General features: G+C 43.8%; 1 protein-coding gene across 15 annotated transcripts in view; it reads right to left on the bottom strand.

Moving 5' to 3' along the window:
• LOC139583176 (pumilio homolog 2-like) overlaps positions 1-21707 on the bottom strand; it is a 59729-nt gene that overhangs the window by 25683 nt on the left and 12339 nt on the right. For 5 of the 15 annotated variants that reach the window (XM_071413988.1, XM_071413998.1, XM_071413989.1 and 2 more), the window contains exons 3-19: positions 20014-20082; positions 19786-19891; positions 18492-18679; positions 17709-17872; positions 17130-17439; positions 16930-17023; positions 16586-16693; positions 15826-15974; positions 15537-15654; positions 14593-14760; positions 14002-14277; positions 13583-13810; positions 12442-12709; positions 12098-12227; positions 3800-3934; positions 3199-3336; positions 2613-2738 (exon numbers count right to left, since the gene is read on the bottom strand). In XM_071413988.1, the coding sequence (XP_071270089.1) occupies positions 2613-2738; positions 3199-3336; positions 3800-3934; positions 12098-12227; positions 12442-12709; positions 13583-13810; positions 14002-14277; positions 14593-14760; positions 15537-15654; positions 15826-15974; positions 16586-16693; positions 16930-17023; positions 17130-17439; positions 17709-17872; positions 18492-18679; positions 19786-19891; positions 20014-20082 (2775 nt within the window). The remainder of the gene's footprint in view (positions 1-2612; positions 2739-3198; positions 3337-3799; positions 3935-12097; positions 12228-12441; positions 12710-13582; positions 13811-14001; positions 14278-14592; positions 14761-15536; positions 15655-15825; positions 15975-16585; positions 16694-16929; positions 17024-17129; positions 17440-17708; positions 17873-18491; positions 18680-19785; positions 19892-20013; positions 20083-21707) is intronic. The other 10 variants (XM_071413992.1, XM_071413999.1, XM_071413995.1 and 7 more) reach the window with 7 other exon arrangements.

Here is a 21707-nt window from a genome sequence, read left to right as displayed (position 1 = left end):
CCAGTCCTAAGTTTAGACACGCTTACTCATTCAAGCATTTATTTTTACTATTTTCCAGTGTAGAATAATAGTGACGACATCAAAACTATGAAATAACACATATGGAATCATGTAGTAACCCAAAAAGTATTAAACATATCAAAATATATTTTTGATTCTTTAAAGTAGACACCCTTTGCCTTGACAGATTTGCACTCTTTGCACCCACATCGTCTCAATCAGCTTCACCTGGAATGCATTTCCAATAGTCTTGAATGAGTTCCCACATATGCTTAGCACTTGCTGGCTGCTTTTCCTTCACTCTGTGGTCCAACTCATCCCAAACCATCTCAATTGGGCTGAGGCCAGGTCATCTGATGCAGCGCTCCATTACTCTCCTTCTTGGTCAAATAGCCCTTACACAGCCTGGAGGTGTGTTGGGTCATTGCGCAAACCAGATGAGATGGCGTATCGCTGCAGAATGCGGTGGTAGCCATGCTGGTTAACTTCTCTAGGATAGGGGGCAGCAAATTCACTATTGGATAAATAGCGTGCCCAATTTCAACTTCCTTCTACTCATCCCCAGAATATAAGATATGCATATTACTAGTAGATTTGGATAGAAAACTCTGAAGTTTCTAAAACTGTTTGAATAATATCTGTAAGTATAACAGAACTTATGTAGCAGGCAAAACCCTGAGGATTAACCATATATATTATTTTTTAAGTCACTGTCTGTTCAATGAGTTTCCATTGGAATACTGGATTTCTAATCACTCTGTTTTCAGTTCCTACCGCTTCCACTGGATGTCACCAGTCTTAGGAAATAGGTTGAGGTTATTCATTTGTGCAATGAAGAAGGCCATCAGGAAGCAGTGTAACGTCATGTGTACTGTTTGAGAGTTGCGCAAGACTTAAAAAAGTAGGGTTAGTTTGTTGCTCTCCTGTATTGAAAACAGATAGACCCGTCTTCAATTTGATCGATTATTAACGTTTACAAATACCTTAAGTTGTATTACAAAAGTACTTTGAAATGTTTTGGCAAAGTTTAGAGGTAATTTCTTTGATATTTTGTAGTGACTTTGCGCAAATTGGAAGCTGTTTTTTTTCTGGATCAACCGCGCCAAATAAATGGACAATTTGGATATATATGGACGGAATTAATCGAACAAAAGGAACATTTGTGATGTTTATGGGACATATTGGAGTGCCAACAAAAGAATCTCGTCAAAGGTAATGCATGTTTTATATTTTATATCTGCGTTTTGAGTAGCGCCGGCAGGGTTGAAATATGCTACTCTCTCTTTGTTGACATTGTGCTATCAGATAATAGCATCTTATGTTTTCGCCGAAAAGCCTTTGAAATCTGACATGGTGGCTGGATTCACAACGAGTGTAGCTTTAATTTGGTATCTTACATGTGTGATTTAATGAAAGTTTGATTTTATATCATTTTTTTTTAATTTCGCGCTCTACATTTTCCCTGGCTATTGGCCATATCCTAGAGAAGTTAAGTGTGCCTTAATCTAAATAAATCACTGACAGTGTCACCAGCAAAGCACCCCCACACCTCCTTGCTTCGCAGTGGGAACCACACATGCTCAGATCATCCGTTCACCTACTCTGCGTCTCACAAAGAAACGGCAGTTGGAACCAAAAATCTCAAATTTGGACTCGGACCAAAAGGACAGATTTCCACCGATCTAATATCCATTGCTCGTGTTTCTTGCCCCAAGCAAGTCTCTTCTTATTGGTGTCCTTTAGTAGTGGTTTCTTTGCAGTAATTCGACCATGAAGGCCTGATTCACACTATCTCATCTGAACAGTTGATGTTGAGATGCGTCTGTTACTTGAACTCTGTGAAGCATTTATTTGGGCTGCAATTTCTGAGGCTGGTACATCTAATGAACTTATCCTCTGCAGCAGAGGTAACTCTGGATCGTCCTTTCCTGTGGCAGCCCTCATGAGAGCCAGTTTCATCATAGCACTTGATGGCTTTTGCGACTGCACTTGAAGAAACTTTCAAAGTTCTTGAAATGTTCCATATTGACTGACCTTCATGTCTTAAAGAAATTATGGAATGTCGTTTCTCTTTGCTTATTTGAGCTGTTCTTGCCATAATATGGACTTGGTTTTTTACCAAATAGGGCCATCTTTGTATACCCCCCTCCCCACCTTGTCACAACTGATTGGCTCAAACACATTGAGGAAAGAAATTCCACAAACAAGGCACACCTGTTAATTGAAATGCATTCCAGGTGACCACCTCATGAAGCTAATAGTCAATGGGTACATATCATTAATTTATACATCCAGAAATGGACATTGCAACTGCTGATTTTTCTCTCTCTCAGCTAGATGACAATTTGTAGAATTTCAGGTAACTAGCTTTAAACTGAAACTCTCTCAGCTCCATGGAGTAATAGGTAGAATTGCAGGAAATTGGCTTAAATATGAAAACATCTACACGGCCAAGATGTGGGCCTCTAAAATACAGCCACGGCCCATGCTATACCCACCACCTAAGCCCCTTTTTGATCCAGCAAAAACCGTGCAAAGCATTACATTGGCCATGTGTGAGCGACTGGGGTCTAGTTAGGAGTTGAGACTAGGGCTCGCCTGGCTGCATTTACCTGGCCAAGCTGCTCAGAGTGTTGGTGCAGCTCCTCCAGGATGGGCAGGGTCTGCTCCTGGGTGCAGTGCTCCAGGATCCGCTGGATCACCCTGCAGCCGTAAGGGTGGGTGGACAGCACAAACACCTGCAGGGGAGACGACACACGTCAACAAAATGTGTTAAAGATGTATTAAATAATAGGAATATGTGGATGTTAGGAAATGTTTGTACATTTTTTAACACTTGAAAAGGCTGGTCCATACATTGAATCCTGAGGGGGAAACTGAATAATATGTGCGTGTCTGGGTCGTTTTCAGTAGGTGAAAAACATTCAGAAAGGGGCAGGTACAGCTATTGGAACTAGTGCAATGAGAACATATATTATTGTTTCCCTGTTGGATACTGCTTTGATGCAGTGTGCCCTGCTGAACACAATGTGACTGGCGGTTGGGTTGATGTTTTCTGGGACGGGTACATTTTATCACTAAACATAGGGGGAAAAACTACATAACAGGAAGGGACATGAAATTCTCCTATCAGAAACACATTTTCCTTTAATGTTGCAAACAGTTTTCCATTGCATGACCTAATGAATTGGCTCTCACCTGGCCCTGGAAGGCATCAATGATGAACTGCAGGGCCTGGGGCTGAACACACTCGATACACTTCTGCACCACATGGTTTCCGTTCTGATCCTTCACACACTTTAGCACGTGGCCGTCTAGCTCCCGCACGATGTCACTCTGAGGAAGGGGATAGAGAGCGGAGTAATTCATCCAGCTCTCCCTCCATAGATCTTCTGAACATTTTCAGCCAGTCTATGTTAATTCCATGGAAATAGAATGCCCAAGTCATTTCTACAGTACACATCCATTTTCCTTCTAATGGCTCGTTGATGATAGATTGTCTGTCACCCATAGTCCTCAATGTAAAGGGCAATTCAAAGAGGACGACAACAGGACCATAATACATAGGTATCCATCCCCCATGCTGGAGAGTACACCACACTCAGACAACCAGTTAACAATAACACCAGGGCAATGTCTCAAACAGCACCCTATTCCCTTTATAGTGCACAGCTTTTGACCAGGACCCATGGGGCTCTGGTCAAAAATAGTGCATCGTATATAGGGATTCATTTGGGACTCGTCCTAAAAGCCCCCCCCCCAAAAAAAAAAATCAGAAGAGAAGTGAAGATCCACTTACAATTACCTGCTGGTCGGAGGATATGGACTCCAGGGCCTTCTGGATCACTCGGCAGCCGTACATCTGCAAGGCCAGGGGCAGCACGTGGCCGCGGATTCGGGTGGCCAGAGCCAGCTTCTGATCTGCACTGCCAAACTGCACAGAGAACATTTCAATGATGATGCAAAATTATGACGACCTGTCCTCTCTGGCTCAGTTGGTAGAGCATGGTGCTTGCAGCACCACAATGTGGGTTTGATTCACGAAAATGTATGAAAGCATGATTAAGTCACTTTGGATATATAAAATAAAAAAAAGTGTTTGCTGAATATCAGTAGCGTGCCGTGGGCCTGGCGCCTGGGCCTTCAGTGAGGTCCTACACAGTCCCACCCGAATTAATCCACCTCTTATTACCATCATTATGATGCCATGGCTCTAGACACTATACATTTAGACAGAAACGCAGTATAACCAGGCGTTGCGTCACCTTGAAATAGACATTTTTTTCAGAGAATTGCAGGGGAAGAGTACAATACAGTACAGTTCAACTAATAGGCAAGAACATAGTCGAGTGCAACAGAGTTATATTAATATTCTTCTTCTATCCATTTCTGGTCCACAAACTTTGAGCTTTAAGTCAAAAAATAAATAAATACAGTGTGTTCACTAAACAGCGCATTGTCGCACCCAAAGCAGTTTCACCGTGATGATAACTATTCACTGAAAATAGAAGAAAACAAATAATTTGCAACATAGGCTATTTGCCATTTTATTTTGTTAATATATAGGCTATTTAATATTAACGAAATAAAATGCGAAACATACATACACATTTAATAAAAAATAGCATGCATTGTATGCCTACTCACCAAAGACTGATTATTTGAACACAAAATCCTTCCTCCTTTCTTTCCTCAAGAAGACTTCAATGACTCTGTTGTACAGTCTATCTGTGCGTTTTAGTTCCACCAATAAGTCCTTTTCTATCGACATGGAGGCTAATGCTGAAAGCCGAGTCTGTCCAGTAGCATTTCTGGAATACGTTTTGATTCGCTTTAAGGCCGAGAATGACCGCTCGACAGAAGCCGTGGACACAGGGATAGTCACTGTCACACATGCCAATGTGTAAAGTTGCCCCATGTCCTCATTCAGATTTTTCTGCTTAAGGAAATCAAGGAGATCAGAGGGACTTTTCCCTTCAAAATCAGTCATAGCATACATTACAGTCAGTTCTGTTTTTAGCTTGGATAGGTCGAACAGTGTTCCGTGACTCTCTGTTAAGCTGGAGAAGGCTGTTTGCGGGAATTTTTTCCGGTAGGTCTGAAAGTGCCGGGGGTCCAGGAGGGAGAGAAACATTAATTTTTCGTGGTCTTGAAACCTGTTTCTTATCTGGCAAAGAATGTTATCCAGAATATTGCTGTGGAGTTGTTGATAGTATGTGCGAGGGTCTCCTTGTGCTGGGCCTCTGCGTGCACTGGGTGAACTTGAGATGCGCGCTGTGTCATCGTAGATTTGACTGAACCTGCACCTCTCTCGCTCAATTGTGTCACAAAACTCGTTTACCCTTGTCAGGCAGAATTGTACATCCAAAGTTTGTTTCTGTAGAATTCCAAAAAGCACATCCGAATAATTAAAAATCCCATTGAATGTTTCAAGCAAAAAACAAAACTCAAAATCATCCAAACGTGCATTAAATCCATCAGCCATAAGCACAGTATCCCCGTCATGGTCATCATGATGTTCCAGTAAGTGGTTAAACAGCTCCTTTAGGGCAACTCTCTTTTCAAAGACTGCATTGACCAATCTAGATGTATATTGCCACCTCGTTGGTGCAACCTTAGGAAGACGACGCTTGCAGATGTCATCCAGCAGTTGCGTGCGCTTAGGGGATTGTGAGAAAAATGCTGCAAGGCCATTGAGGTTGGCAAAGAAGACCTTGCATTCTTTAAGCTTTGAGGCTCCTTGAGTCAGTACTAAATTTAGTCGATGTGCATAGCAGTGAATGAATAAGGCCATCGGTGCCCTCTCCTTAACTTTAGCCTGCACCCCATTGAGTCCAGATGCCATGACTGCTGCGCCATCAAAACTGTGCCACAACTTTATCCAGACTACATTCATTTTCCTCCAAGAAACGGAAAATAAGAGCGGCAATGTCATCAGCTCGCTTGCCGCTTGTCACATCTTCAAACCGGATAAATCGCTCCTTGACTCCCGTGTCCGTCACATAACGCAGGACGAGTGAGAGCTGTGCTGCATTTCCCACATCTGTTGTCTCGTCCACCATAACAGCAACAAAGGGAGCTTTTTTAATCTCCATTTTGATCCAACTTGTAAGTCGCTCTGGATAAGGATAAGAGCGTCTGCTAAATGACTTAAATGTAAATGTAAAATGATCTCTTCTCCCATCACTTCAGCAATAGCATAAATTAGGTCATTTTGTATTTTGCCTGACGTCCCAATGAACACTTTGTTAGTGGACAGGTGGTATTGTAAATCTGTGTTGCTTTCAGAAAGAAAAGAAAGAAGCTCCACGTAGTTCCCTTTGTTTGTGGAGTCAGCACTTTCATCGTGTCCCCTAAAAGAAAGTTCCTGTTTACCCAAAAAAATGACACAATCAATGAGTCTTTTCAATATTTCCCAATTTTTCTTCACCTTTTCATTGTGCAGCTCCGTTGCCCTGCGTGATTGTTCGTTGAGCTGTAGCTCCACTCTGGTGTCCCCAAAAGTTTTCAAAAGCACCATTGCTTGTAAGTGCCCAGCCATACTTTGGTGTCTCGTTGCTGCCTTGGTTAGACAACTCAAGTTTGCAAAGCCAGTGTGGCTCCAAACACCAAATAATAGGCATTCCCAGCAGTACAGTTTGCAGTGCTTCTCGGAGCCTGTTAGCCATTGATAGCGCTCGTAGTTGGAACTTTGAAAGTGGCGAACGAACCCTTTTCCCGCCTGTGACAGGCTTTGTAGCGTCGGGCGACCTCTCCTTACGTCTAACTTTTCTTGAAAGGTTCGTCTTGAGAATGGCGTTATAATTATATCCTCGACCAAATCGATATCTTCTCCTCCTTCCGCCATTGTGGGTTGAAAAAACAGCTTAGTCGTACGCAAATTAATTTGTTTATCAAATTCAGTTTCCTAGTTCTGAGGATCTGCATAGACCTGCCCATAGGACCTGCTTCTCAATATTGGTAATCCAATCAAAAGACGTGCACGCACTACGCCTGCTAGCTGGCTCCTGTGTAACACTGGAGCCAGCTAGCAGGCGTACAATAGCCAACTCTAAAGCTGATTGGTTGACACTAAATTTTCATTTCCATTCACTTTAAGCTACAAGCGCCCGCACTGTTGATTCTGAAGGCCTGAGGGCAGATTTTAGACCTCTGGCAACACATGATGGCTGAATATGATTGGATAAAAGATCTAACATAAAGACCAGCCCTCCAAATCTCAACCTGGGGCTGGAAGCAGTGCAACCAAGAGGAAAGCTATGAAATGAAGAGTATAATTCTTACTCTGGGGATTAATTTAATACATATTTGTGGGAAAATATATTTTACAAATATATATATTCTGATGTTTAGGCCAGCAGAGAAGGCCTTGCTGGCCCTGACGGCCCACCACTGCTGAATATACAGTAAGTAAAAATTTGACTCTACTCATTTCATTCAAGGGGTTCTTTATTTTTACTATTTTCTACATTGTAGAATAATAGTAAAGACATCAAAACTATGAAATACACTGCTCAAAAAAATAAAGGGAACACTAAAATAACACATCCTAGATCTGAATGAATGAAATATTCTTATTAAATACTTTTTTCTTTACATAGTTGAATGTGCTGACAACAAAATCACACAAATTATCAATGGAAATCAAATTTATCAACCCATGGAGGTCTGGATTTGGGGTCACACTCAAAATTAAAGTGGAAAACCACACTACAGGCTGATCCAACTTTGATGTAATGTCCTTAAAACAAGTCAAAATGAGGCTCAGTAGTGTGTGTGGCCTCCACGTGCCTGTATGACCTCCCTACAACGCCTGGGCATGCTCCTGATGAGGTGGCGGATGGTCTCCTGAGGGATCTCCTCCCAGACCTGAACTAAAGCATCCGCCAACTCCTGGACAGTCTGTGGTGCAACGTGGCGTTGGTGGATGAGACATGATGTCCCAGATGTGCTCAATTGGATTCATGTCTGGGGAACGGGCGGGCCAGTCCATAGCATCAATGCCTTCCTCTTGCAGGAACTGCTGACACACTCCAGCCACATGAGGTCTAGCATTGTCTTGCATTAGGAGGAACCCAGTGCCAACCGCACCAGCATATGGTCTCACAAGGGGTCTGAGGATCTCATCTCGGTACCTAATGGCAGTCAGGCTACCTCTGGCGAGCACATGGAGGGCTGTGCGGCCCCCCAAAGAAATGCCACCCCACACCACGACTGACCCACCGCCAAATCGGTCATGCTGGAGGATGTTGCAGGCAGCAGAGCGTTCTCCACGGCGTCTCCAGACTCTGTCACGTCTGTGCTCAGTGTGAACCTGCTTTCATCTGTGAAGAGCACAGGGCGCCAGTGGCGAATTTGCCAATCTTGGTGTTCTCTGGCAAATGCCAAACGTCCTGCACGGTGTTGGGCTGTAAGCACAACCCCCACCTGTGGATGTCGGGCCCTCATACCTCCCTCATGGAGTCTGTTTCTGACCGTTTGAGCCGACATGCACATTTGTGGCCTGCTGGAGGTCATTTTGCAGGGCTCTGCCAGTGCTCCTCCTGATCCTCCTTGCACAAAGGCGGAGGTAGCGGTCCTGCTGCTGGGTTGTTGCCCTCCTACGGCCTCCTCCACGTCTCCGGATGTACTGGCCTGTCTCCTGGTAGCGCCTCCATGCTCTGGACACTACGCTGACAGACACAGCAAACCTTCTTGCCACAGCTCGCATTGATGTGCCATCCTGGATGAGCTGCACTACCTGAGCCACTTGTGTGGGTTGTAGACGCCGTCTCATGCTACCACTAGAGTGAAAGCACCGCCAGCATTCAAAAGTGACCAAAACATCAGCCAAGAAGCATACGAACTGAGAAGTGGTCTGTGGTCACCACCTGCATAACCACTCCTTTATTGGGGGTGTCTTGCTAATTGCCTATAATTTCCACCTGTTTTCTATTCCACTTGCACAACAGCATGTGAAATGTATTGTCAATCAGTGTTCCTAAGTGGACAGTTTGATTTCACAGAAGTGTGATTGACTTGGAGTTACATTGTGTTGTTTAAGTGTTCCCTTTATTTTTTTGAGCAGTGTAAAACATTGAATCATGTAGTAACCAAAAGTGTTAAATATCAAATACATTTAGATTTGTTTAAGATTCTTCAAAGTATCCACCCGTTGACTTGATGACAGCTTTGCACACTTGGCCTTCTCTCAACCAGCTTCATGAGGTAGTCACCTAGAACGCATTTCAATTAACCGGAGTGCCTTATTAAAAGTTATTTTGTGGAATGTCTTTCCTTAATAACCTCTTGACGCTAGGGGTCAGATTTATTTTATTTTTTTTATTTTATAAATAACGTTCCCAAGGTAAACTGACTATTTCTCAGGTCCAGATCGTAGAATATGCATATCATTTATAGATTAGGATAGAAAACACTCCAAAGTTTCCAAAACTGTCAAAATATTGTCTGTGAGTATAACAAAACTGATTCTGCAGGCGAAAACCTGAGGAAATCTAACCCGGAACCGATTTTGTAATTTTCAATTTATATAAAAAATAAAAAAAAATCTGTTTCCTTGCCCGTCCTTCTTCCATTTAAAGGAGTATCAACCAGATTCCTTTTCCAATGGCTTCCTCAGGCTGTGACCAGGCTTTAGACATAGTTTCAGGCTTTTATTTTGAAAAATGAGCGAGATTTTTCAAAACTAGTCAGGTGTCCTCTGATTAGTTCCTGCGCGCGATAGGGGTAGCTCTCCATTTTCTTTCTCTCTTTTATTGAATAGGTTACGGTCGAAATATTATCGATTATGTTTGTTAAAAACAACCTGAGGATTGATTATAATAAACATTTGACATGTTTCTACGAACATTACGGATACTCTTTGGAATTTTCGTCGAACGGAACTTCTGAACATAACGCGCAACCCAAATGGTGTTTTTTTGTTATAAAAGTAATATTTATCGAACAAAAAGAACATTTATTGTGTAGCTGGGAGTCTCGTGAGTGCAAACATCCGAAGATTAAAGGTAAGCGATTCATTTTATTGCTTTTCTGACCATGCTAATTTGGGGCTAGCTGTTCTAGCATTGATTGATACACTCAGATTGGATTGCTTTCGCTGCAAAGCATATTTTCAAAATCTGACACGATAGGTGGATTAACAATAAGCTAAGCTGTGTTTTGTTATATTTCACTTGTGATTGCATGATTATAAATATTTTTTGTAATATTTTGCGCCCTACAATTCAGCGGTTGTTTAGGAAAATGATCCCGCTAAAGAGATCCGTAGCGCAGAGAAGTTAATGCGTTTGAGCCAATCAGTTGTGTTGTATTCACCCAAAGGGTCGGACAGTTGAACAGACAAAGACTTGTTTCCACCAGCACAAGTGTGTGTGTGTGTGTGTGTGTGTGTGTGTGTGTGTGTGTGTGTGTGTGTGTGTGTATGTATATGTATGTATGTATGTATGCATGCATGTATGTATGTATGTATGTATGTATGTATGTATGTACACACACACCCCAAATTGGGTGAAGTATTCTCCTTCCCTCTAAACATTACATCTTTATTACTAAGCAGGAAGTTAAGTGATGCGGGCAATAAACTGTTCCTTCTCCCTTAAAGTGACCGGACCTCGGCCCCCATTCCCCACCCTTATCAGTGACTGCAACCATGTGATTGCCTTTAAGCTTGCAATGTACTGAGTAATTGTCTCCACCATATACATTCCTCCTACAGATAACCATTAACTTCTGGTGTAGAAACCAGACAATGGCACTAATTTCCATAGGAGACCTGAATTAACAATATTTCAAGTTTAGGAGTCAAAACCCATTGGGGTGGTATTCAGAAGACAGCCCTATTTGGTAAGTCCATATTATGGCATGACCAGCTCACAAACAGAGAAACGACAGTCCATGATTACTTTCAGGCATGAAGGTCAGTCAATGCGGAAAATTAAGAACTTTTAAAGTTTCTTCAAGTGCAGTCACAAACCATCAAGCACTATGACGAAACTGGCTCTCATGAGAACCGCCACTGGAAAGGAAGACTCCAAGTTACCTCTGCTGCAGAAAGCCTCAGAAATGAAACCACTACTAAAAGACACCAATAAGGAGAGACATGCTTGGGCCAAGAAACACGAGCAATGGACATTAGACCAGTTCCAACCGCCGTGTCTTTGTGAGACGCGGAGTAGGTGAACGGATGATCTCAGCATGTGTGGTTCGGAGGAGGTGTGATATGTGGGGGTGCTTTGCTGGTGACACTGTCAGTGATTTATTTATAATTTAAAACACACTTAACCAGCATGGCTACCACAGCATTCTGCAGCGATACGCCATCCCACCTGGTTTACGCTTAGTGGGGCTATCATTTGTTTTTCAACAGGACAATGACCCAAAACCAACCTCCAGGCTGTGTAAGAGCTATCTGACCAAGAAGGAGAGTGATGAGTGCTGCATCAGATGACCTGGCCTCCACAATCACCCGACCACAACTCAATTGAGATGGTTTGGGATGAGTTGAACAGCAGAGTGAAGGGAAAGCAGCGAACAAGAGCTAAACATGTGGGAACTCCTTCAAGACTGTTGGAAAAGCATTCCAGGTGAAACTGGTTGAGAGAATGCCAAGTGTGTGCAAAGCTTTCATCATGGCAAAGGGTAGCTACTTTAAAGTATCTCAAATATATTTTGATTTGTTAAACACTTTTTTGGTTACTACATGATTCCATGTGTTATTTAAAAGTTTTGATGTCGGCACTATTATTCTACAATGTAGAAAATAGTAAAAATAAAGAAAACCCCTTGAATGAGTAGGTGTCCAAACTTTTGACTGGTACTGCATGCATTTTAAAGCAATACTCTCATCCACATTAACTTACAATAGGTGCATCCCAAGTCATTCAGACAACCACGTCATGATTAACCTTATTTTTTTTTTTAAATATATATATATTAAAAAGATCGGTGTTAGCAAAATCAGTGTTAGTAAAAAGCTAAAATCAGACACATACTGGTGGAAGGCACATTAAAACTTGGTATGGTTATGATTCAATGATGACACAAGTATCCCAAGTACCATCAAATGTAACCCTACAACTGTGACAACGGTCCCCACCTCAAAGAACTTCTGGATGACGTAGTTGCCAAACACGTCGGTCATCAGCTGATAGGCCGCCTGCAGGATCTCCCCAAACACCATCTGCCTCTCGGCGGGGGTGGCCCTCTCCAGCTTCTGCTGGATGAACCTGGAGACAGACAGGGAAGAGGAAGGAGGGACATGGGAAGGGAATTTCAGTGGTAACACAAACATCATATAGTGATAAGGAAGTGTCTCAAGAGCATGATAGGAGGGTGAAATATGCAGCAACGGATGTGTTTGTGTATCACTGTGTGTGTGTGTGTGTGTGTGTGTGTGTGTGTGTGTGTGTGTCCCCGTTGATCCGTACGTCTATCACCCACCTGGAGCCGTGCTGGTCCTGGGAGAACTCCACCATGTGGCCGGGCAAGTCACGCAGCTGCAGGTTGGGGAAGCGGTTGTTGCGGAAGTCCTCCAGCAGGCGGCTTCGCCCGCTGGGCATGACGTCCGATCGGCTGTAACGGGGCCGCGACGGCGGGAACAGCTGGCTGCTGGAGCTGAACAGGCTGGAGGTGGCTCCTGCGCTGCGATACTTTGCCTCCGCACCCGGCGCTGCCGAGATGTAGCGCCCACTGCCGTTCGTCAGGCCGCCTGGGGGTTGGGGATGCCAGGGAGGAACAAAACGATGAATGGGTGTTGCTATAGAAATATAATTTTTCCACCCTCACTACGTTAACTTGAATTCAGACTCTAGTCCTATTTCTACAGATGTTGCATGTACAGCAGCACAGTTACGCAAAATAGTGGTTGAGTGAAGTTCATGTATAGTTTACTGCAAAATATATCAGTACCCTTGCACTTTTCTTAAATAATTCCATATTTGTCTAATAAGTTATCAAAGCAGTGGGTGTTCTTTTCTTTGAATGCTTCATTTGGTAAAGCCCGCTGCTGAAGGAGACAAGAACTTCTCAAAAACCCACCTGAAGCTTAAATCCTGGAAAAATGTTCTGTGGATCCCAAACACACATCCAAAAGCATCCAGGAATGGTTAAAGAAACAAATGGACTGTTCTGAAATGGCCAGCAAAGCCCTATGGCAAGATCTGAAAACAGCAGTTGGTTGAGGGCACAGTTTGCTGCTGTTGAAGAGTAGACCAAATTGCCAGTAGAAAGGTGTAGCTAGGTCATTGATAGCGACAAGTAGTGCTTGTTTGCAGTTATTTTGGTCCAAGGCTGTGCTGCTCCCCTCTGGGGTGCACTACTTCCACGGTGCCAATAATGTTATCCGTGCCATTGGTCTTTATTTTCGAAATAAAAAAATTATTAACCCAAGTTCCCCCAAATACAATATGTTCCTGCAATATTAAATCCAATAAGGTGAGACCAAAAGTTTCTTCCAATTTCAACTTATTTGAGAAGAAAGTGAATTATTTAAGGAAAGTGCAAGGGTGCCAATATATTTGGCCACAACTGTATATGCGCGAATAAAAAATATTGATTTTTATTTTTAAACTTGCGGCCTTACCCAGGTGAAGGCTGGAGGAGGAGCCGTGAGAGGATGGCAGAGAGGGTGGTGGTGTGAGGGGGGAGTGGCCCGGAGTTAGGCCAATGGGACTGGGCGAGGAGGAATAGCCTAGGCTGTTGTAGAAGGGCTGGCCAATGGGGGTGAGGCTGCTGCCGCCACGCTTGTACAGGTCAGAGCTTGCCAGCAGGGAGTCCCGGCGAGAGACGCTGCTGCTGGCAGAGCTCGACACTACGGGAGGGAGAGACAGATGAAGACTGAAATTACATTTCTCTCTGTGACGAATGCATTATCTTGAAAAACTCAGTTAATTGCCAAGAGAAAAGTATACTTTTTTTGTGGTGCATGGCATTACATTTTATGCATGCTTTTTGCATATGTACAATGATTAACCTGAAGCTGCAAGTTCCTTCTCCACTAACCTGAGGATCCGAAGCCTCCGAGCGCCGAGCCCAGGCCCACGCCCAGGGAGCCGCCAGTGCCACTAAAGCCCAGGGAGGAGGTGGGCTGCGGGGCCTGGGATGTGTGGGAGAACAGGGAGCTGCTCTGGGAGCTGGCCGGCACCGACGCAGTGCCATAGAAGGAGCTGGAGGGCAGGCCCTGGTTCTGGGGCTGCTGTTGCGGCATGGAGCGGTACAGGCCGTTGGGCTGAGGGCCCGACATGTTGTTGCCCGAGCCGGACGCTGACGCCGCAGCGGCTAAATGGAGGGAGAGGGATGAAAAGAGATCAAAACTAGGTCAACACAGCTCAGTGTGGTGCCCATTGGGAGAGGACAGGAGGTGGGTTAGTGCCATAAAACTGTGGGACAGGACCATTGGCATTAGCAATTCATTCACGTCATTGCAAGTGTGAGTCCGGAGATTATAAAATCCTGACAAATTTCCACAAGCACAGTGTGTTCACACTAAATGTGGCACTCATTCCACTGGCTGCTAAGCCTCCTTTAAAAAGGCACCATTTCCCACACTGCAACATTATGAAAGCATGGGGCCAGACAACCCTTGGTACTCACCAGCCTGCGCTGCGGCCTGTGGGTTGATGAGAAGCGGGGTTTGGACCAGGCGGACAGGCCCTCCCAGACCGCCACGGGCTCCGGAGGCCATCACCAGGGTTCCATTCTGATCGTAGTAGGCGGCGGGGGCCAGCATCTGGTAACCTGGGTGGGCAGGAGACAGACACACTGAGGGGAAACGCACTTATGAAAACCAGCCAGGTGTGTGACCTACGAGAGGGAGCGTGAGGGCACTGAAGAGTAGCTATCTTATGGCACCATAATCATAAGCAAGAGAAAGGCAGGTTGAAGGAGTATGCACACAAAAGGTATTCCAACAGTATGAACGAATATTCTCAGTCTGGAAGCAAACAGGCCACCGAAAGCGAATAGTGGGCGACGTCATCAGAACTCATCCCACAAGTCTCCAGAAAATCTGTTTTGGGACCGAGAGGCACCTTTCATTATAACAAAGGAAATACGTTCCTAGCATGTGAGGAATGTGTTTGCTGGCCTCAAATGTGAGCCAGTTAGCTAATATTTAGAGAATCAAAAGTTTTGGGCTAGTTATTCTAACCCTTTTGCAATCCCTTTTATTGCTGCTTGCTGGCTAGCTTTAGAGGTTCGCTGGCTAGTAAGCTACAGTAGTTCGCTACTGCCATCAGTAGTTATGTTATTATCATATTTAGCCTATTACACCTTTTGTAGAATACATACGGGCATTTGAATATAGCGTGGGGAAAGGGAATCCGGACACACCGTAAACACATTTAAAATGTAGGTGTAGATGCATGACACGTTGGGAATTTCATGATCAGAATAATAAAGCTGCATGAACTGTAAAGTCTAGACACGGCCTAAGTAGATGCTTAACCAGGCCTGCTCAGCATAGCTTGGTTTGGCAGTGTTAAAAGCCCTTATGTCTGCTCCTAAACTAACGCTACTCTGTGTATAGTGTCACCGACCTGGCATACCAGCATAAGCGAGGGCCGGGTTGGCGGCGGCTGCTGCCAGGGAGTCCTGCTGGCTTTGCTGGCCCTGACCAGGGGTGAGGGGGCGTTGGTTGTTCCCGGCACGCATCACCTGGAAAGAAGAGCACCCCAACCTCATTAAAAAATGACTGCAATGACAAATGATAAGATCAAATCAAACTATTTGTCACATGCTCCAAATACAATCATTATCCCTTTAAATTCTCCATCATAACTCATTGATACTTAAATTAATTCTCCAGTAAGTTGGTGAAATGCTTACTTGTTGCTGTCCCGTCCCTGGTCCCTGATTGGATGCCTGCTGGTTAGCATTGTGACTGGCAGCCGCAGCCGCCGCCTGTTGCTGGAAGAGGTTGGCAGGGTACACGCCCCAAGGAACACCATAGTACTGGGGGGGAACCACTGTAGGCCCTAAGGGAAGGGAGTCCTCAGTTACTACTACCAAACCTGTGGCATGAACAATTTGATAAAATTGTTGCATTCATTAACGTAGAAGATTGTTACGTCAGTGCGGATCAAGAAGCTATTAACGGTACACATTGAGTGAAAAAGGTGCCATGTATGAGTACAGTGTATGTGTGCAGTGATGTAAAATACTTAAGTACTTTCAAATATTTAAGTATATTCAAATACTTAAGTATTTTTTGGAGGGAAGGGGGAGTACTTATATTTGACAACTTTTACTTTACCACATTCCTAAACAATATTATGTACTTTTTACTCCATTCATTTTCCCTGACACCCAAAAGTACATTATATTTTGAATGCTTAGCAGGACAGGAAAATTATTGTAGATAAAATAGAAAATGTGGCAGTCTGCTTTGCTTAATATAAGGAATTTGAAATGATTTATACTTGTACTTTGATACTTAAGTATATTTAAAACTAAATACTTTTACCAAAGTAAGATTTTACTGGGTGACTTTCACTTGGGTCATTTTGTATGAAGGTATCTTTACTTTTAATCAGGTATAACAAGTGAGTACTTTTCCCACCACTGTATGTGTGTGTGGATTGCTAACCGGCAAGTGTAGCTGCTGCGGCAAGTCCTGCAGCGGTGTAGGGGTCGGCTCCGGGGGGTCCAGCGTTGATGATGTATGGGTTAGGCACGAACGCGGGAGCAAGGCCGGCTGGAGAAAACAGTTAACCATGCGTGCATATTGAATAACACATGAAACAGCCGTCAAACTCAAACTAGTATGGCATTCTGTAAATTTTTCACTTACAAATAATTCTAACTATGACTACCAAATCTTGCACAAACATGCTCTAATCCTTGTACGTACGTGTACCGTTTGGAGCCAAGTAGAAGTATAAATAAATCCACAGTACATACACTGTCTAAAGTAATAAAGCTACAACTTACCAAGGTGTTGTTGCTGGGCAGCAGCCAGGGCATACTGTTGCTGCTGGGCAGCAGTGAGCTGCTGGACAGTCAGATGGTTGGACCGCTGGAACAACTGGAAAACAGACATTAAAAAGTGTGTACTTGTTCTACGGCAGTTTCCACTCCTCAAGCAGGTTTATCTAGGCATTGATAAAAATCTGGTCCCTAGCTCAACCCACCTGCTGCTGGGAGTTGTAGTCAAACAGGCCGACGGGGGTGCCTGAGGAGTCCACCTGGATCTGGTTGCCAGCATAGTCGAACTGGAGGGACTCCACGCCCTGCTGCTGCTCCATGCTGCCTATGTTCTGAGTCTCCTGGCTCTGGAAGTCCTCCTGCTGCTGGGGCTTGTTCTGGGCTGGATTCTGGGGCTGCATGGCATGGTGCTGTGCGTGGTGCTGGTGCTGAGTCATCATCTCCAGCCCGGCCTGGCCGGGACCCATCCTCTCCACCGCCTCAATCGGGGAGGCCTGGCGACTTCCTGGGGTGGGGCTGGAGAAGTACATGTGACAATATGGTCTTTGAGGCTTTGTTCACAACTGTCTCCAAGCAAAGTCTCAATGACATTGACTGCCTGAACCAAAAATAAATCTAATACAGCTTGGAAGTGACTTGAATGTCTTATCTGCATAATTCAATTAAAATAGATTTCATTTTCCAGAGGAAACTACAAGTGCAGTGAAGGATTGGTAAATACATCTTATGATTCTTTCATGACCTCCCCCATTCACCCCCAAATAACCATTAACAGGGAACCGTACTTGAAGTCTTTGCAGTCTCTGTCCATGCCGTTGAGCAGGCCTCTCCCATTGGCGTCATTCTCCTCTCCCACTTTCATTTCAGGGCTCTTGTCCTCTTCGAACGGAGACGTCTTGTCTTGCGCGTCGCCCTTCTCCCTCCTGTCCGTGTCAACGTCCACTCCGCCCTGCAAAACCCCCCAAAATTGAGGCTTGTTTCTCCAAAGTGACGCAATACTCCATTGGAGAACATGAGGGTAGAGCCCAACACTAAGCAATAAGAACATTTGAAGCTTCATTTCTGGAATAACTCTAAACAATTTTTGTATCACTATAGACTGGTTAGGCACAAAACCGACACGTGCACAACTATGGGGGAAACACAGATGAGGTTGGCTTAGAGATTGTTGACAACATTTATACTATATTTCGATTCCAATGTTTATTGAAAATAAATAAACATGCACACGTTGTCTCAAATACACCATTAGCTTGCAAATTTTGGCCCATATTAGCATAGATGTGACAGTCAAATCACCTGAAAACATGACATGGTATCAAGAACAAGATGGTATCAAAAACTAGCAGAAACAAGCCACCTACGATTTCCCACATGGCAGCTTGTCCTTGTTGCTAGCCATGTGGTCATCCATAATCATAACACACAGACTTCTGCCCCATTGAAGCAAGTACATCATTTGTGACAGTCAGCCAACACATCTATTGAGCCGGATGTAGGTATTCTCTTGGTTCTGTATGGATTGGCAAAAAGGAAAGAGCAAAAGAGACCTTGGCAGAAAGACTTACATAGCCACCGTTCCTGTAACGGCCATCCATCTTGTCACCGGGGGAGGAGCTCAGGACGTACTCCACCATGCTCACTCCCAGGCCTCCGCCCTCAGAGCGAGGGGACAGCACGGAGCTGGCATCTCCATTCTCATGGAAACCCTGTCCGGGTCGCCGCTGCACCATGATAGGCTGGGACACTGAGTGATCTGCTCATCAGAGGAATGGGGGTGGAGCAAAGAATAGAGACATCAAGGACTGAGACATGATCATAATAGGAAGATAGCGTTGACCAAGCATTCAACAAAAGGAGATTTTGAGTTTCAGCATGTTTCTTGAAAAAGCTATCTGCATGGTCTTGATGGTACCAGTTGAACTGAGTAGTAAATGCAGTACTTCAATTTCACGCACTAAACTGTAAGGCTATTTGTTAGGCTTGGGCGGTGTACCGGGGTATTTGGAAATAGACATGGGATGGTTTTTCCATATCATCAATACCGTTGAAACTATTGAAGTTTTTTGTAATCATTTGAATATTTTTTGCTACTTTTTAAGTAAATACTTGCAGTCAACTCATGGAATACATTAGGAGATAAAGCTGATCGTGTTCATTTCACTGGTCACAATTTTTTATTCTGAAGTTTACCGGCGGTCCCCAGTCACGTTTTGTTTACAAGCGCACAACGATGCAAGACCAGAGCCTTGTGAGTCACTCATGGTTGTGCAGCATGCGCCAGGTGATCTAGTTAGAAGTATGGAATATTTTATTTTATTTACTTAGGCGCACGCATGCTCCTTGTAAAAAAGGTCACCATAGAGACCTTCAAATGCATATCTGTAACCCTGAGCTGGATATGATTTTACACATAATAATAATAAATAATATTATAATAAGCAGTGGCGTAGCACACAAGCCAGCAAGGTATTGAAAATCTACAGACAATGCGGATTGTAAACAGTGGCACTTGTGTTCAGTGCCGGTATTTCCGGATATCCCGGGACGGCACAAGGTCGGTAATGAAGGTATGACAAGCTGGATACGGGCCACGCCTCCTATTTATTTATGCATAGGACATTTTGGGTTGAATTGGCAATTTTGGTACTACCTCCGAGTCAGATGAACTCATAGATACCATGTTTATGTCTCTGTGTCCAGTATGAAGAAAGTTATGCAGTTTTGCGAGCCAATGCTAACTAGCGTTAGCATTAGCGCAATTACTTGCTAGCAGATCAATAGACTTCCTATCACTGCGGTTCTCAAAAAACCTGAGGGTAAAACACAGACAGACCAGCAGAGGCACAGAAAACTACTCACGAGAAGATCCCCAGGCATTCACCCTCCACTCCTCTCCAAGGAGCATCCCTTTCCTTCCATCCTTGGCCAATTCATCCGAATCCCACAGTTTCTTTGCTGGCAGCATCTGTAAAGAGAAGGCAAAAAGGCAACTTGAACATTCTGGAAGACTTCAATGGAAGATGTAGCACAGAACCTATCCTAAGTTTACGGGGGAAGAAACTTGCAATGTGGCAGATGTCAACCTACCTCACCCATGCCCCTGGACTCCAAAGCAAGGGCTTGAAAACCATAGTTCATCTCATCCACAGTGCGAACCTGAGATAGGAAAAAATATTTTCCTTTAGACAGTTACAGCACACACACACACTTCGACCCGGTGAATATGGTATCCTTATTCGTAATAGGCTAGTTTTGGTAAGACCCAGGTCCTAAGGGTGAAATGTTCAAAATCTCAATTTCTTTTCACAATTTTAAACCCTCAAAAAAACTGCTTTTTGGACTGGTTTTTTCGTAAAATTATACATATGTAGTAATCGTATGGACATGTCTCTTATTTTATTGAGTTTGCCATATATATGCCATATATGATCATAGGAAGTCGGCTTCCGAACCCAAAAGTCAATTAACCATGTCCAAATGGCATATACGTTAATCCCTGAAATCAACCTAGAAGGTCTACTTGTTATGTTTGATCATAGGAAGTAAGAATTTCTTGTTGACTCAGCATGTCCATTTCGTAATGGGAACTCCTTATGGATATATATTGGCAATGGACACAGTCAACTTCCAGAAGAGCATGTTCACACTGACAACATAGCACGTGTGTAATGGACACTGTCCAAACCCTCGTTGGTGTTGATTTCAGCCTGTCCATTTGGTGATGGAAAATACCTCATTAATACATTGGAAATGGACAAATGTAAACTGTCCATTTGCAATGTCTTACAATGGGCATTTCCCTACACGAATTGGACATGCTCTAATATACTGCAGAAATGCCCAATTGACTGGCACGTTGAACTCGGGATGGCCTAGCAGTGATAGTGATTCCTCTCCATCGCTTGTTGGTGTTGATTTCAGCCAGTCTATTTAGTGATGGTAAATCACTCATTAAATACATTGGAACTGTACACTGTCCATTTGGATTATAAAAATGTACATACATATTATACTGCCATCAAGTCAGCCAATAAGACATACTGACACCAAACTCACTTTGTCCAACTCTTTTAGAAGCCAACTCACATATTTCAGAGTCAGCCCACAATTCATAGCACCTTCTGTTAAAACAATTTAAAAAAAATCAAAAAGTTACTTATTTTCGAGCCGTGGGTCCAGTTCTGACATTGTGTGTAGGCCTAGCTGAGTCGACCCTGAATCCGGCGTGTCGGGTCAATAGGTCATTTGGAGCCCGAGCAGCGACATTAATTAGTGCTGAAAATTCACTTTTCCCAGGCGTTGCTCGGGGTCCCTGAAAGAGCTATCGGACAGAAACTTTAGGGTCGTCTATTATGGGCCGAGGTGGTTTCAATGCACCTAGCCTTGTGATTCTGGGACTTTTCTAAATGTCATTCTCGCGCCATTAAAAATTATTTGAAGTTATTGCAAATGGACAAGGCTGTTTCTCGGTCTGAGAACCTTCTAGAGCCACATAACTCACCGTGCACAACTGACCTAAAACGTCTTGTCAATAGGGGGGCGCTGTTTTCACTTTGGAAAAAATCGTGCCCAAATTAAACGGCCTCGTACTCTATTCTAGATCATACAATATGCATATTATTATTACTATTGGATAGAAAACACTCAAGTTTCTAAAACTGTTTAAATTATATCTGTGAGTAAAACAGAACTCATTTGGCAGCAAACTTCCATACAGGAAGTGAAAAATCTGAAAACGAGGCTCTGTTTCAGGGCCTGCCTATTCAACTGGCTTTTATTTA

This window comes from Salvelinus alpinus, chromosome 8 (genome assembly GCF_045679555.1).
Source record: "Salvelinus alpinus chromosome 8, SLU_Salpinus.1, whole genome shotgun sequence".
NCBI lineage: Eukaryota > Metazoa > Chordata > Actinopteri > Salmoniformes > Salmonidae > Salvelinus > Salvelinus alpinus.
Note: the sequence above shows the minus strand (reverse complement) of the source record. Positions and strands in the feature narration are given on the sequence as shown.